Source organism: Crocodylus siamensis, chromosome 1, assembly GCF_052110815.1.
Source record: "Crocodylus siamensis isolate JL-2025a chromosome 1, ASM5211081v1, whole genome shotgun sequence".
In the NCBI taxonomy this organism is placed as follows: Eukaryota; Metazoa; Chordata; order Crocodylia; family Crocodylidae; genus Crocodylus; species Crocodylus siamensis.
Genome location: NC_143395.1, coordinates 241,862,119 through 241,880,633, shown reverse-complemented (window position 1 = coordinate 241,880,633; position 18,515 = coordinate 241,862,119). Strand labels below are relative to the sequence as shown.

At 39.9% G+C, this 18,515-nt stretch overlaps 1 protein-coding gene across 1 annotated transcript in view; it reads right to left on the bottom strand.

The window, feature by feature from the left end:
* ROBO1 (roundabout guidance receptor 1) overlaps positions 1-18,515 on the bottom strand; it is a 796,429-nt gene that overhangs the window by 103,764 nt on the left and 674,150 nt on the right. Inside the window, exons 6-7 of the mRNA XM_090059747.1 lie at positions 13,820-13,958; positions 12,335-12,462 (exon numbers count right to left, since the gene is read on the bottom strand). Coding sequence (XP_089915873.1) covers positions 12,335-12,462; positions 13,820-13,958 — 267 coding nt within the window. The remainder of the gene's footprint in view (positions 1-12,334; positions 12,463-13,819; positions 13,959-18,515) is intronic.

Genomic DNA, 18,515 nt, shown 5'->3' with positions numbered 1-18,515 from the left:
TTAGGCTGTGTACAAACATGCGTTTATAATGGTGGAAAATTTACACCAGCAGAACCAGAAATGATTCCAGGTCAGAGTGACCCTGGCCCCTGGAAAGCATGAGGGTCTTTCCTTTGGCTCTACTTCTCCTGGTCCCTGGGAAGAGTTAAGTCGTAGAAAAATGTACTAACATTCATTCTCCTAGGAGTAACTTCTAACTTGTTGTAGTCAAGCTCTTGAAGCAGCCATTTCTGTTCCAGGAAAATAAGCTGGAATGTATGTATATGTGTAGTTTCTAGAAGGAGAGCAGTGATTCTCCGGGTAGAAACCGAATGTCTGTATATTACCAACTGGTATACTGAGCCTCTTGGCAATACAAGGTGTGAGTGCAATGTTTACTGCACAAAATCCAGAATCTGACTGGCTAAGTATAAACAGTCAAAAAGCCCAAGGCTGAATTGATTCAATTTTTGCAGGGTAGTCTAAGATGCAAAGATTAAACCAATAAGAAAACGAATAGACATTCACTTTTGATTCAGGAAATGCAACTATATGCCTGCAGTGGCTCAGGTCAGAAGCCAGGATACTACATTCAACCAGGTTTATTTAAATTAGTTTCAGCCATTTTGAAACTGGTTTCTGTACACTGAACTTCTGGTCTGTTACAGGTTTAAACCAGTTTCTCATCACTTAAATCGGTTTGAATGTAACTTTGGTACCTGGCCTTAATGGTTAATACATACCAGTATCTGAATTTAACATAAAAACTTCTTTAAATAAGAAATAAATATAGATCTAAGTGGGATTCGGAAAGATTGTTTTGTTGGAATTTGAGGACTGATGACAATAAGGGATAAAATAAAATTTCATTTAATTTTCATTCTTGGAATTTATAAGAGAAATACACACTCATTAGAGAGGTATATCTCTTACCATATGAATCCAAATGAACAAACAACATATATGATATCTCTTAGTAATGCTTGTCTTTTACTGGTAATCACTCAGTCAACTTTCTAGAAGTAAATACAAATGAGAAAAGGCCATTATTATTTTTATATGTGTTTAGCATGATTTGATACAATCTAATTTTTTATAATTGATAAACCAGTGCATATACATTAATTAGTAGAAAATAATATCCAGTATATACTAAATATATGTGTGTGTGTATAAATACAATTATTATATATTGGATATTATTATCTACTGGTAACTTAGAGCATATGCACCAGTTTATCAATTATGTTGTAAAAAAATTAGATTATATAAAATTCTGCTAGTCTGATTATGCCAGAAAATTCTAGTCTGTCCCTTTATTTCAAAATTTAACTGCTAAAAAATAAAACTTCCATCCCCTTACTACTCAAGTATTTTATACACACACAATATGTATATATTTATATTTTATTTATATTATATATATAAATAAAAACACACACATACATAATTATATAAACTAATTATATTTATATAAATAATCCCCAAAGAAAAAAAAACAGCTTCATTATTAATCTGCTATCTTTAGAAGACCAGCATGAAATAAGTCTACAAGAGTAAAACCTATTACAGCAGTCATTGATTTTTCCCTAGCCACAAGGCTTAGGTAATTACAGCCATTAGAAAAAAATAGTCTTCAAGTTTTTCTTGGTCCTTTTTATCTGACCATCTTTGAATTTTATACAGATCTATTTACTGAAATACTCTTTGTTTGCTGAGGGATTAAAACACATTATTTTATGTACCTGACAGCACTTAAAAATAATCCAACCGATTTTAGCAAGTCAAACATCTCTGGTTATTAAGCCAGCAATGTTCTGAAACCTGTAGTTCTTGGGCTGCTCTTAGTCCACTTTATAGAGATCTACTGAGAAATGGCTGTCTCTAGTCCTTGTTTCCCATAGGCAAACAGCTTTAAGAGACATCAAAAAATTTTCTAACATTTCTTTCCTATGAGGAATTGCTATCATTATCATGATATACATTTGCTACAGGCAGAGGAAATGGTCCAGAAGAGCATAATGGGAAGGGGAATAATTCATAAGAGATAACCCATTACGTAGGGTCCCTTTATGAAAAACGTTTGAGAATGCCATGGCATACCATTTCTGAATTAAAACTTCAATTCAAAAAGGTCTCTGGGATGGGGAAGGAGTGGGAGGGTGAGATGGAAGGGGAAGAGAACTTTAAAAAAACAGGATAAAAGGTAACTTTTTATCTTAAAACTTCTTTATTTCTTGAAGTCAGTTAAATGGCTTTGAAGTTGCTGTTAATCACTTTAATAATCTGCCATTTTTCTTACCTTCACTGAAGTATTTATTGATCCTTTCCTCTACCTACATTTCAACAAAGTTGTAGGTATCCTATTGTTCACTGCATATACAAGTAGGACAGCACATTCAGTGCACTAATCTCTTCTTCAAATAGTTAGTTCCCATTCACTGTTTGCAGCTGCTCTCAACTATACTAAGTGAGGTCATGCAGTTACCTTTTCTTCTGATTAGCTTTTAAGATTTTTATCAGTTCACTTGAAATACTGAAAGCATAAGCCAAACTCCTCAGATCACTGATAGAAATCTGAAGCGCTGTCATAGTTTACAGCAGTCATTAAGGGTAAAATTGCTGTTCCTTAAAGCTATAACAATCACAAGGCAGAAGGCAGGGCATGATGGCACTTTAGAAACTAACCGCTTCAGAGACTAACCAAGCTTTCATAGTGACAGTCTACTTTGTCAGATCATAAGAGGTGCTTTACCTTGTTTATCCCTTCAAAAATTGCTTAATAAAATAAAATAATAAAAATACAAGATCCGTAATTGTGACTTACTTTCCATCTCTGCTTATAGGGGGATTGAAGACCAGAGTTCTCTAGAATTTTAAAAAGGCCCAGAGAGAATTATCTTTGCATTATAAGGAGCCCAAATTAGAAAGTTCAGAATTAAATCGGGACCCTATTTTCAAATTCACACATTTTGAGATGCGTGGATTTGGTTAAGATCTTTTCAAACCACTATAATGAATATTACATATCATACTACAGCCAAAGGTTTTTGTGGGTGCTATCTTTTACTGGACTAACTGCACAGTTGGGAGAGATTTAGACAATCTTTTGGGTATAAGATACGCTTCTTCAGGTGACCCAAAAACTAGGATTGGTGCTGTCACTCACCCACACTGTGATCCTACGTGACAATATGCCAAAATTCTGAAGCAGGTGACCTGAAGAATGGTCCCCTGTACCTGAAAGCTTTCCTAAATCTCTCCCAGCCACGCAGTTGGTTCAATAAAAGATATCACCCACAATAATCCTTGCCTGGCATATTTACTGGACCATCATGACTACAACTTTACTCCAATACTGCTGTATTACAGAAGGATTTTCTCAATACACATAAAAATAAGAACTGTAAGCACCCACAGAACAATTCCATTTACAGTCACTATGACTAGGGACAGACATTACACAGAGACTGGTTTAAGTGATCAGACAGTGGTTTAAACCTGTAACAGAACAGATGCTCAGTACACATAGATAAGTTTGAAAATGCCATCTGAAGCCAGTTTAAGATAAACCTGGTTGAATGTAGTATCAGACTTAACTGATTTGGCTCAAACTGGTTTATGCAATGTCTGTCCCAGTCCCCTTCTTGGCTAAAGTTAAATCAAAGTCCCCATGCATGTCAACATGCTCTCTGGACTGGGCTGGGCTCTCTGCTCCAGAGAGCTAGGCTGGTCCCTCCCCTCTGCAACTTGGCTGCAGTTCTGGCAGAGACTACACATACAGCAGGGTCTGCCTGGCTTCCTTCTACTCTCCTGCTCCCCCCATCCTCTCTGCTGACGCAAGAATTTCCCCCTCCCCTCTGGCTTACACAGACACCTCTCAGCATTAACTAGCATACCACATGCTGGCTATGGTCTGTGTTGTGGGAGACAAGACAAAGGCAGACAGGACAGTGCTACTTAGGGCTTTTTGGAGGTAATCAACAGGTGGCTGGTAATGTCCCTCCATTCCTTCCTTGGAAAAAGCTTTTTAAGAAGAGAATGAACTAATATAGAGAGGCTGTTGTTTTCTTAATGATGTGATAAACACTGTGTTAACAATTCCCTGCTGGGCTACTCCCTAACCAGAGTGTCCTGCCAGGGCCTGACCACACCCACCTCAGTTCAGCTCTATGAAAGGGAAGGGAGGGCTTGCTTTAGCCCCCTGGCTTCTAGCCTGAGCCACTGCAGACATGTGCCTACATTTTTTCAATCCAGAGGGGATGTCTGTATGGTTACAAAATGGTTTAGCCTACCCACGTTAGACTAACTTGCAAAGATTGAATTGATTCAGGCTCAGGCCTTTTGAATGTCTGTCCCTAGCCTATACCACTCAACTCTCCAGATGTACATAAAAAGACATATATCCCTGCCACAGCACCACAAACTTTGGATCCTCAGCCCCATTCTGAAGTACTAGAATACTGGTCACCAGTGCTTCAAATGTGATGCTGGGTGATCACACAGCAGGCAGAGGGGGGAAATTCCTCCCTGGGCAAAGCAAGGGCTACAGATTCCTCCAGGCCTACCCTCTCCCCGACCCTTCCACAGATGCACCTTGTCCAATATGCTATGTGGAATGGAATTCCTAGCTTTTGCTTTGGGGTTTCCCCTGTACATGCCTTTCCCCTGTACATGCCTCTATTGGGGAAGAATCCCCTGCCTCCTTGACCAGCTCTGGATCCTGGGGGTTGGGAATAGGGATCCTGTCACTCTATTAGTTGTACTAATGATCACTGTTCAACTTAGAGAGCTCCCTCAGCTGACTGTATTTGTGTGCTACTTTGTGTACCACAAAGGTGGTGTTACTTTTTTTACTCCCTCAGGACAGTGTGCCCTTTGCATGTGCAGTTGTGCACATGGTGCAAGGTTTTCACCGCATGAAACAATAATCCTAGTGGGATTGAAATAATGTCTGCCAGCGGCCTGAAGCACATTTTATGTGGTTCTGGCAAATTTATTGCAGTTCTTAGCGAATGAAGCATTCCCTTTTTTTTAGGGCTTAATCAGCAGTCAACTTCCTCCACATACATTAGGAAGGCGTTGACTGTCTTTTATCAGCACGCTGAAAATAAAAAAAGAACATAGAAGAATGAAAAACAATAGTCTAAAGCACCTTTTTCATTATCAGACCACAAACAAACAACAATGGGATCCAATTTTAAAATGGCTTAGTTTTATGAAGATAAAATGAGACTGCTGAGCAAACAGTTCGAAGATGGAAACTCCTTTTCAATTATGTACAGCAGCAGACCCAATGAAGGGGACATGATTTCTTGGTTGATACAGAACTCCAAATTTGATTTGTGAACAGAATCAAAGTAGTAACAAAATTACTTTGCTGGTGGCATCATAATGGGAGAGGAAAGATGAATAACTTCCATTATTTTCAACCTCAGTGCAGAGAAAAGACCACCTCCACCAAACAGAAGCAAAAATACTAAAGGTCAGATACTTATATGATGAGCAAAAGAAACCAAACCAAACCACAGTTAAAACTTGATTTATTGAACTTCTTATTGCCTTGTACCATCTGTATTGTAGCATAAATACAACCGCAAGTAAAGTGTTAGAGGCCTGGAACATAACAGACACAGGGGAAAAGGTTATTGTCTCCTGGTAACCATGCCCTACAGTATTTTATTTTTAGAACTACAGGTCTCCCTCACTTTATGCAGGTTCTGTATGTGCAAATTTGCTCTCATAACACTTTTTATACCAAAAATGTGATATATGTGAAGTAAATTCACTGTTATGTGATTGGTATGGTGGAAGCCTGCAGTCCGCTGCTTTGTGAGGTGCACTGTGGGAGTGATGCACACCAAAATACAGTCTCCTGTGTGATCGAATTTGTAACAGAACAATGATTTCTCTGTACATCTTGGTCATTGTCTGAGACACTGTAGTTGCCATCCTCATTATGGTAACATTTACCACCACCTTGTGCTTGAGTGTATTCTCTGCTGTGGGTGAATACCAAAACTGTCTTGTGTCTTGGAGTGTGTGAGGGGGTGTGGGGGTCTGCACACAACCACATGCTCCCTCACCCCACACCCACACTCCAAACACCTATCCATCCTCCACAACCCCACACACTCAGACCCTCCCCAGGTACCGCACAAAACTATACCCCTCAGCAGTATACAAGAGTAAGATTTCATTTTAAGCTTTTGTGAGATCACCTCTTTACACAAACGCATGCAAGTCAGGACAAAAATATTTTTTTGAAATCAAATTAATGGATGTTGCAGATGTTTGAATTTTAGAATACAATTTGGTATTTTTCTGATTTTGAGACAGCAAACCCCCTTGCTGAAAGGAGTATTTACAGGGGCAAGGGAAGGACTTCTGGTGGCAAAGGTTGGGGGTTAATGGGCAGGACTTCTGGTCCAGAGGGTGGGGCACCTGTCAAGGGGCCAGGCTATTCATGCAGCCCTCAACAACTTGTCAAAACTCGGTGAGCGGCCCTCCACCCAAAATAACTGCTCACCCCTGCTGTAGAGGGTTGGAGGGTAACTAACAGAAGCAATGCCATCAAAGGAGGGGTGCTTAAATTACCATCAATGCTAACTGTCCTCCATTCTCTTTGTCCTGCCCTGTGTTTTGCACCACACTATGACTGCATCCTATGCTAGTGATGAAAATGCTATTCCTTTGTCCTTTCTACAGTCAAATACCTTCAACTACATAGAGACATAATATGTTTTGGTATGGCATATAATACAGATCACTGTTTGCAAATCATCATCATAGCAAAAAAGCCGCTATGCTTTTCCTGGATTTGGAATGCCACCCCTGCCTTCCGTCCATCCTTTCATCCTTACAGTAACATTTCACCTGATGAATACCAAACTCACAGCTGATGATAAAGCCAAGGCTAACCATAAACCGGGCTCAACTTGTCAAATTCACTTCTTAAATCACCCTGAGTGATAGTCACATGAAAAACCATCTTTTATTTGAGGGGCTGAGTATGTTCTTATGAACAGCAGTGCCAAACAATTAGCCTGAGCCTAGACCACCTCCAACATTGTACTGGAAACACAATAGTTCGGCTGGCCCCTTGAAGAAATGTTTATATGCTTAAATTCTTCTTTAAACAAATATTTAATAGAAAAGGGCAGTCTGAATATAAAGGACTACATGTGATTTTCAGGGGTATCTTTTTTCAGTCCTTCTCAAAAACCTTGTATTCTTTATACTCTTGTAATGGATGCTAGTCATAATTTAGTATATCATGAATTATAAACTTGTCATAGGCACTTACAATGTATCAATTGATTCCACACGATGTAGATTTAAATTTAGAAAATGGCTCAGATGGTAATCCATTCATGCTTGGAGAGACTATACCAGCAACTCTAATATTTAATACTGAATGCAAATCCCTATAACTTTATGGAAAAATAAACAAGACTGAAAAACAAGGCCGACATGACTCTTCATAAGGTGTTTTCATTGTGCATTTACTTTCTAATATATTGCTCATTTTTGGTGTAAAAATGCTCAAATTTGCAACAGAACAATGATTTCTATGTGCAAAGTAACTTACAAAATAGGTTTCACTTTTTCAATCTATTCTAACTTCAAAATGATAAACACAATTTATATAAAAATATCTTCCCAATAAACCATTAAGTATGGGACTTCAAATACTAAGTTTCAAGAAGGAAGGAATATTTACAAGCAAACTATAAGGAGAAAAACAAGTGCTAAAATAAATGGGTAGTACTATAACTAATTTAAACCTATATTTCATATATGGGTCCCTCATTACACTCCATCTAAAGTAGTTAATAGATATTTTATTTCTTCAGGTTTATAAATGTTTATATGGACAGCAACTCTATACTCTGGGCACCCCATTCCTAATATTTTCATCCACTCAATTACTAAAATTTTCATCAGTGTATAGAACAAAAGTTAACAAAATAAGTCTCACAATTCCAACTCTTAGTCCATTTTGCCTTCTGGAGGAAAAAAAATACCTCTAAGCACTTCTGTCATGTAGAGAATGAAATTTCTCTTTCTGCCTTGCACAGCATGGAACTTAAAATTAAACACATGGAGCATCTTTACATGTGCTCTGGGGTGCTGGTGGGGGGAGGGAGGGAAGGGGGAGCTTTTTAATTAGAGCAGTTCTTAGGACCCACTCTAATAAAAACACCTACATTGCCTTGTGTATTCAGCATCATTCAACAAGCTTTAGTTAAAGTACCTCCACCATCATTTTGAAATGTGAGGGTTCTGAATACACATGACACTGAGGCTGCTGGAGCGTTCTAATTAGAACTTATCAGAGCAGGTGTCGGGTGCATATATAGATGCCCATGATTCTTAAGCCCAGGAAGTAAATGTGATTAAAGAATGTGTTTAAGTGTTTTGTGGAATAAGTATGCACTATAGAACAACCTCAAGTAATTTGCTAAGTCAGGTAAGGGGCTTATTTGGTGAAAAAAGGATTACGGATGGAATGGCCTAGGAGGGTTCCCCTCAACCCTGTACATACTCAAATGCTTGGTAAATTTGTATTTGACTAGTCTTTATACCCAATACACAGCTACTCACATGTGCAAATTTCTTTACGTGAATAAGCGGCTGCAGGACTGGAGCCACTTCTTGCTGCTTTTCTCCAGCAGCATAAGAAATGAATCAAGAGTTACAAAAACTTAAGTTTCAGGGGTAAATGTTTACCATAGTTTTAAGTCCAACAACCTGGTCTAAAAATACTTCAATACTTTTGCTTTCACCTTTGGTTGCGAATTTTCATTTATGAGTCTTCATTTAAAGGTGAGTACAGGAGCTAAGGAATTTGCAGATGGTCCAGTGATGATTTTTTTTCTTTATGTTTTACCATACTTATCCAAATAAAAGATGACCCTGAATATAAGATGACTCTCCAATAATACGATTCAATATATGGCATCTTTAGAAATTTGTTATAATTTTCCAGATATAAAATCAAATTATTTGCCTTGAATTTGTCCCCCTTCTCTCTACTACCTTGCCCTCTGCCCCAACTTCTTTCCCATGCACCTCCTTCCCCTGCTCCCCCTTCCTGTCAGACCCTGCTGTCCCTGAGCATGAAGAAGTGAGGGGCAAACTTGAAAACAATGACTTTGAAATAAACATGTCTGTAGTAATTTAGTTAGTCGAGAACTAAGACATTTTACCTTTTCTGAAACTGCTGCAAGTTTCTGCACATGTACTCCATTAACACACTTTTAGGCAGCAGTTTTGTACCTACTTATATACTGTACAAACTATAGTTTTGTAGTTTCTTGGGTCGGAAGGGACCTCAGTAGATCATCTAGTCCGACCCCCTGCCATGGCAGGAAAGAGTACTGGGGTCAAACAACCCCAGCAAGGTGTTCATCTAGCCTCCTTTTAAAACCCCCCAGGGTAGGAGCCTGCATCACTTCTCTTGGAAGTTGGTTCCAGATCCTAGATGCCCTGACCATGAAGTAGCGCCTCCTGATATCCAGCCTAAATCTACCCTCTGCCAGCTTGTGACCGTTATTCCTGGTCACTCCTGGCAGTGCTCGGGGGAACAGGGACTCCCCCCAATGCCTGCTGGTCCCCTGACTAGTTTATAACAGGGCACTAGATCCCCCCTCTGCCTTCTCTTTTGGAGGCTGAACAGATTCAGGTCCCTCAGCCTCTCCTCATAGGGCCTGCCCTGCTGTCCCCTGATCATGCGAGTGGCCCTCCTCTGGATCCTCTCCATGCTGCCCACATCCCTCTTGAAGTGCGGTGCCCAGAACTGGACGCAGTACTCCAACTGCGCCCTGACCAGTGCCGCAAAGAGGGGGAGAATCACCTCCTTGGACCTGCTCGAGATGCATCTGTGGATGCATGACAGGGTGCGGTTGGCCTTCCTGACTGCCTCCCCACACTGCCGGCCCATGTTCATCTTGGAGTCAATGACGACTCCAAGATCCTTTTCCGCCTCTGTGCTGACAAGAGGGGAGTTCCCCGATCTGTAGGTATGGTGCCGGTTGCTCCTCCCCAGGTGCATCACTGTGCACTTGTCTGTTTTGAATCCCATCCTATTCTCGTCCACCCACCCTTGTAACCTGTCTAGGTCTGATTGTAGTCTGTTGCTTCCTTCTAGCATGCCCACATCCCCACACATCTTAGTGTCACCCCCTCGTCCAAGTCACTGATGAAGATGTTGAACAGTGCGGGCCCGAGGACCGAGCCCTGCGGAACCCCACTGCCCACGTCCTTCCAGGTTGAGAGAAGGACCCATCCACTACCACCCTCTGGGTGTGGGCCTCCAGCCAGTTTGCGACCCATTTGACTGTGTGGGTGTCATGAAGTCCCCAGCTGACCCCTTGTGGATGTGTGCCTGAATAATTTTCTCAAACAGCTTGCCTAGAATTGAGGTAAGACTGCATGATATCAGTCCAAAGCCAAGAGTCATGATTTACTATATAGTTTATTGGATTGGGCCCCAGCAGAGTCAACAGTATTACAAGCTACGGTGAACCCACAGCTCAGTACTGCTTAGTATGTGCATGTATTCCACATACCCCCCCTCCCCCAACAAAGGAACCCTGTTCTAAGTAGCACTCCCACTCATGATTGGAACTGGGTGTTCTTGTCATGAGTCCTAGGATCCTCCAAAAATGTATATGCAGATGAGGTGCAGGGCAACCTGGTTTGTCGCTACGTCATGGAGGACAGGGTCACACTAATCATCAAATATAACAGGCTGAGGGAGGGAGCAACATATGTGAACTGTTTGGGCCCCCATCTTATTCAGATATTTGCCAGTCATTTAAGGTAAGAATAAGAAAACAAGAATAATTGGAAACAGGAAAGAAAAGGTGGGAGTGAGTGAAGAGGAAGTCAGAATGTATTCAGCGTAGTGGCTCACCATGACCTGAAAAAGGAATCAGCACTGAAAGGGAACGAATGCAATGGGCACTACCATATGTCTTATGCGGATGGGCTGCACTAACCTGTCTTTGTGGTAAGTTCCCAATGTGTTTGCCCAATATTGACCATGTGTCTTATAGTTGTGGACAGCCCTGGCTACATTTAATGAACTTCATTATTGGCTTTCATTACTTTTGGCAGCAGTTTAATGACAGACAATATATTTAATATGCTTTCCTTGTAAGGGATTATAAAATGAGGGGCTTTTTTCCTTATGCTGACTGGTTTAAAAAAAAAAAACTGCCTCAAACCCTCGCATTTGTGTGAACATGGTAATTTCCATAGTAAGCATCACAATAGGCAAAAAAAGATAAAACAGGTCAAAGGGCTTGTTTTTATGAGAACTTCTAAAAGGAAGTACCTCCTTATTTTTCCTAACAGCCACAGATACCAACAACACCAAATGTATTTTATAGTGCCAGCCACTGGAACAAGCTAAGCAGTTTATGAGCAAGGCCTCCACAATCACAATAAATGTGTAAATAAAAAGGGGGGGGGAGAAGGGAAGGTTGTTACCCAATAAAATACTTTTAGGACCATATTTCCCAGAATACCATAATGACTAATTTCTGCTGAACAGAGGAAAGGACAGAAGGAAGATCAGAGACATTAGTTTAGGAAAAAAGCATCAGTATGACATCATTGCCTGCCTGCTAGCCAGGAAAGGAAGAGAGGGATTATCTGAATAGCGAACATCTGGATTGTGTATATAAAGGCAATGAAGAATTTTTACACATATTAGTTCACTGAGTTCCACTGAATTTTTATCATACAAAGAAACAGTATTGCTGCACTGTATTTTCATGGATTTTTCATGTGAAAAACATTGGAAAATGCTGATGATTTGATTTAGTGTACTGAATAGTATTAATGTCTATATTGTATGGATTTGTAATTATTAGTTGCAAAATGCAGTATGCTGTAACTAATTTTACTATTTGAGAATATTGAAATATCAGCTTTACTACTTTAAATAAAAATGGAACAGATACTTGAAGTTAGTTCTTTTTCCAGTTAAAAAAATTGATGTGGTAAGTGCAAAGGGAAAGGGGCTCTCCTGCCTACTCAGCTTTTAAATCCAGAGATTAGAAGTAACATGTTTCTAATCACACTGAGTTCTAAATGCATTCACTTCCCTTTCCCAGCATTATACTTAACTCTTGCCATACTTGTGAAAAAACAAAACAAAATACAGTATTATGCTTGAAACACTTTAGTCATGTAACAGGATTCAAATAATTAAACCAAAATTATTTTCTCTATTTTTTAATACATGTTAAATATTATCGACAATTTTAATAATGCCATTGCCTAGAAAATCCATTCTTTTGCTTTTTCTGGCATTAACTACTATAAAAAGAACCATTCTTGCCTTGAACTGTTAGCGTTGCTGATGCTTCAGCTTTTCCAACCATATTTTCTGCAACACAGGTATAAGACCCCATGTCTCCTGCCATAACTTTCCGGATTTTCAAGGTGTGATCATCACGTATTTCATATCTTAAATACATGTAATAGGAAACAAACATGACTGTATGAGTAAAATTAACACATGAAATTCTACAGCATATGAAATGTAAGTATAGGTACCTCTTGCTTTAAAATACAAAATCTATTTTCTTCTATATACATGAGATGCTTTGAAATGCTTACTTTTATATTATGAATGCAAGGTGCATGTTTCAAGCATTTCTTCATACACATAAGTACACAGATAGATGGATATATATCCATCCGTCTAGCTGCCATTTTAGTAATAATTTGAAAATCAATACTTTCTCAATTGACATTACTGGAGTTTCACCCATGTAAAGTTGGTAACATTTTAACCTGCTTTTTTTAGTATGTATTTTGGGGGTATATTTAATCAGATTTCTGAAAAAAGGTAGTATTCTTCACACTTTTCTTCATTTGAATGTAAGGAGATGGAAAAAATACATGTAGCATAAGAAAATATAAGGGTAAAAAAAGGTTAAGAGAGCTACACTGTTCTTATGAAGTAACCGATCAGCATCTTAGAAAGTTACAAGGAATAACGATTCATACACTATTTTTAAAAGGAAGAACGTAGCCTCATGCTTGTCCTGATTTCATCACCTTTTTCTCATCCTGACTTAATGTAATTAATGTGTTTCTTTTCAAAGAAAATAAAAAATTAATGCATAAAATTTGCAGGAAAAACTAAATGGGTTTTTAGTGAAGTTATACACTGAATTAATAGGAAACAAGTCTGGGATCTAGAACACAAATGGAGCCAAGTGTTATAGTGTTTCCTTTTCGGGGAAAAAAAACCTAACCAATTTTAAACTGATGGTTTAAACAAAATGGAGAAAGAATCCCTCATAAAATGTATTTCCTTTTTACAAGACAGATTTACTTTCTGCCTCTGCAATAGAGGAATGACAGAAAAGACACGAACAGCAGACTTGATAACAAGAGAGCACATCCCTCAAGAGCAGTCCATGAATTAACAGGCTGCATTTTTCATTAATTGCAATTCCATTAACCCATTTAGGTGCTATAACCTAATTTTATTATGTATTATACATTTTCCAGTAGTTTTGATAATTACAGAAAGTTCGTTGAGTATGGAATTAATGTGCATCATACATTATTGATTGAGCATGGTACCTTTGTGAATTTTTTATGTTAGAATATAAGGAACTTTGTCTGATCTAGTTCTAAGTTTTTATATAAAAAATGAATTACAACTATAAGCGGAGGATTATGTAACTAAGAAAAATCTTGTTAGATCTTAAAGGCCGCCTTCACAGGAGTGGATCTGTTAGATGACAGATCACTTATCAAAAGTATATTGCATTTTATCTCATCCAAAAGGGAGCAAAATATACTGCACCTTGCTTTTGGTAATTCCCCATCATCTTTTCGCCATCTTACTGTAGGTACAGGGTCACCTCGTGCCTCGCACTTAAACTCTGCACTGTCTTCCACAGTTACTGCTAAGTTACTGGGTCTCTTCACAAAAGATGGTCTTTCTACAAGGAAAGAAAATGAAAATTGGATTAGAACTACATGCAAATCCCCCATGCCCTTAAGAGCCATCTCCTTTGTTTAGTATACTGAATTGCCTGAGCAGTAATCAGTCAGCAGAGAGCAGTGAGATGAATCTCCTGAGGGACAGTCTGCCACTTTTCTTCTGGCACATATTTAGAGGGCAAGAGTGCAGCCAAAAGGAGGTCTTACAGCAGTGAGAAGAATGGCTGGAGACCAGTGATAAAGGCCACAGCTTCTGGGGGTATCTGACTGACCTGTGTTTCTTGGGGTGCTTGTGTACAATTTGGTCAATTTTTGGTTCAAGAACTGCAGGATGTATGACAAAAATTATAGCTAGCCCTGGCTCTGTGATATCTGTTTCTCTCTTGCAACACAAACCAGGGTCCAGAACCAATGACACTGCTATAAAGTTGTAACTCAGATGGAAGCCCAAATTAAGTATTGCTTCATCAGCATCTCTGAGATTATCATGAACTCTGGGATTACTTAAAATTACCATAGCATCTTCGTTAGAAACATGTACTGTAATCAGTAGTAACTTGTGTTTTACAAACATTTCAAGTCTTGCAGTGGGGAGACTTGCAGTGAGGACCAGCTCACAGAAAAAAAGATATATATTTTTTTTATAACTCCTGTCCACAGAAGTCACTGCTGTCACAGAGTTATGCTGACCACATGTAAATTCTACAGAGGTAGAGCTTTGGGGCAGCTCATCCTAAGAAACAGATGGTGTAGAAGAACAACCCTACTGAGCTGTTACCACTAAAATTTTCACTTACCCCTCAAGGTTTTTTTATACAGTTAAGTACAAGTGCAAAAGGGTATTCTTTCCTAACAATTACTGAGCTACTACAGTAAAGAGCACCTGCCACCTGCAGATAGCCTCAAGTGATTACAGATGTTGAATGCGCAGAATTTGGAAAAGACATGAACAGTGAATCAGATGTTGGCTTTACAGTGTTTCTTTATATAAGACATATGATCTTGTTGCCAGTGAAGCTCTGAGGAAATCAGCTTTGATACTGAAAGAGGTAGCTTTACTTTTATACTTCTATGCATCTGAAATATTGTATCCTAATCACCTAGATGTAAATTGTGTACCTAAGAAGCTGTCTGAGTCTGGAGATAAGCATTCTTTAGATCTTCTGTAATACAATCTCCTGGTGGATGGAGATGACAACCCAGTAGTTAGAACACAACAACCTGAGACTTTCCCTGTCCTTTATATTTGGCAGAATGTCTCTGTGCCAACCGTTTCACCTTCTCGGGGTATGTGAGGAGAGATATATAACTATAGCTTTACTAGTGTAGACAGATTCTACAGTACTCTCAAAATGCTAAATACACTCTTGCCTCATATCCTTGGTGGTTGTGACCTGGTATTTTTCTGTATTGATCTGCCATACTGTATTCAGAGAGGGTGAGCCAGAAAACCAGTGTTTAGAACCATCTGTCCATGAAGGTGAGCAAGGGCATCAGCATCAAGAATTTATTCCATAAAACATGAGTAGGGGTGGAAAACAAAGAGAAACATCCTCTGTTTCACTCTACAGATTTATGTTGTCTGTGGGGAACAGATTTAACATTTCCCCTCTTGAACTTCTTTTTAGAGGAATTCTCTGAATCAGACTTTTCCAAAATTTATCAGCCTTATTCCATTAGTGCTTTTTGTTTTTCTGCCAGGATGACTAGAGGGGTTGGTATACATGTGAGACTTAATCATTTCAATGATCATCCTAGCTTTGATCCATTACCTGTCCCCTCTTCAGAGGGACGCAGCGGGGAGAGGGGCAGGAATTTTAGACTCAAAGACCCCTCGGACAGGAGAGGTGGTGGGTCACACTTTGAGCAGCTTCAGAAACACCTTCTTGCTGTCAGAAACAGTAGGTTACAAGTTGATGGTAGAATGCTTTGGAAGGTGTTTATTAGGTCCCTCACTCCATTCAAGTGACATTCATGGAAGAGGTCTGGATACAGGCTGACCTGACCCTTGGGATATCAAGCTCAAATCTGCAAGGTTCAAAAGGGATTGCTGCCTTGTGTGCAATAGTAGAAGACACAGTAAGATGGTACTGCTGGCTGGGATTAGACCTGACTTGTTGGGAGGCTGGACACAGGAGGAAAACACATTGGGTAGTGAGGGAGGGCTGGGGCCTGAACACCTCTTACTATGTCCTCCTTGCTCTGGATCCCTGTCAGCAATTTTCCATTGCTGTGTTTGCTGAGCCTGAAGAGCCAGGCAGCCACTCCCTCATCAACAATTGGGCTGTTAATGTAGGTTCCCAGCAGCTGGGATGCTGGTCCCGACTTTCAACTTACAATGCTCCCAGCCATAGGCGACTGGTAGGGGGTGCACCGGCCCCCCCTTAAGAGGCCAGTGCCACCTCTGTCAGCCAAAACCAATGCTGTCGGCGGGGCTGGTGCCCCTCCTGACAGGGCTGCCACCACTGGCAGCTTCTGCGGGTGCCCTCCCAGATTAAGAAGGCACCAGTTGCTCATGCTCCCAGCAGAGGGCGAAAAAGAAGGACACTGCTATCATTTGCACTAATCTTGGAGGGAAACTATATTGCCATTGCCCTTATTCTTGAGAGTTCTTCTGATTGGTGAAAAGAGCTGACATGGAATCTACTGTTGCTGAAGTACTGTGCTTGGGAGATGCCTGATATCTGCGGATCAGAGCTAGAACTTCAGTCAAACTGGGGAGAGGTGCATGAGAACTTTTGGTTTTTGAGCTCTCCTAAGCCTTTTCTATGAGACTGCACTTAGCATAGGTGAACAGGAAGACATGGAGACAAGCAACCACAAGGGTGGGGGGGCAGGGAAGCACACATACAACTCCATTAAAAATGGCTGTTATAAGTCTTTAGAAATTAAATCCAAGTACACTTTCCAACATGCAATGTTTAACAATCAGTATTAATATACCTAAGATAATGGTTAAAGAAACCCGTGTGGAAAATTAACCAATACAGCTGAATGGGATTCCAACATGAGAACCTGATTTAAAGAAATATACATTTCCTGCAAGTCAACACTTTTCAAAACCATACATTTCCTTATAGACCAAACACTTTAAAATGCCCAAATATGAAAGCAACAGAACAACACAAACAAAATAATCGTGAGTTTCCAAAAGTTATCACAACAGAATCAACATAAATGAAAAAATCTTTGCTACTCAAAAAAAATTCTGAATGGGACTTCAATTTATCTAGAGTCAGTTCTCAACAGCATTAAAACACACCAATGAACTGGAGACTTTGGAGATTTGTTCAAAACCAGAAAAATTGCCAATGGCCAATTCAAAGGCACTACACTGAATCTAACCAGATTTGAACAACTATAAGGATGGGAACATCCTGAAGTCATTAACTATGTCTTACCTCTCTAAGGCTAGGGACAGACATTACACATAAACTGTTTTAAGTTATCAGAAACTGGTTTAAACCTGTAACAGAACAGAAGTTTAGTGCACATAAACCAGTTTGAGATAAACCTGGTTGAATGCAGCTTCAGACTCAACTGATTTGGCCCAAACGGGTTTATGCAATGTCTGCCCCAGTCCCCTTCCTGGATTAAGTTAAATCAGAGCCCCTAAGCATCCCAGCATGCTCTCTGGGCTGGGCAGGGCTCTCTGCTCCACAGCAGGGCTTGTCCCTCCCCTCTGCTCCCTGGCTGCAGCTCCAGAGACTGTGGGCTGCTTCCCCCTCTCCTCACCCTTCCCTGCTACGCAGGAATTTCTCCCCCCCCCCCCGCCTTGCTGAGGAGGTGCCTGTGTATTTGCTAGCAGACCACAGTCTGACTACAGTCTTTGCTGAATCAACAGGTAGAATCAAGAAGTAGCTGTGTTGTTTTCTTAACTGGGTGATAAACACTGAGTTAGGGCTAATAAACACTGTTATCAATACCATGCTGGACCAGTCACAGTGTCCTGCCAGAGCCCAGCCACACCCATCTCAGCTGCATGCTGTGGAAGGGAAGGGAGGGCTGCTTTAATGCCCCCCGGCTTCTAGCCTGAGACACTGCAGGAATGTGCCTGCATTTCTGGAATGTCTGTCAGGTTAGAAAATTGATTTAGCCTAGCCAGGTTAGAATAACCTGTAAGGATTGAATCAATTTAGGCTCTGGGTTTTTGAAAGTCTATGCCTAGCCTAAGTCTTACACTACTTTGAAGTGACTTGAGTGGCTCTGTGGATAGAAGGAGAGCAGTAAATACGTTGACTTTAGCAGTAGATATGTTGACTTTAGAAAGACAACTAACACATATATTGATTTTAGAGGGTTTTGACATTGGTCTTTAATGACACACTCATTAACAAGGATTCTGGTTTTCTCTGATTTAAAATAAATCTCCAATTTTCACTTAAAAAAGTAACCCAAAAGCCCCAGTTTTCCATGATTAAAATGAAGTTTAAATCATGGAAAATGGAAGTTTGGGGTTACTTTTTTAAACCAAAAATTGGGGATTTGATTTTATCTGGATCCCTACTCATTGCCAGCTAAGGGCATCTAGACTAGACAAATGTACTGTAATTGGT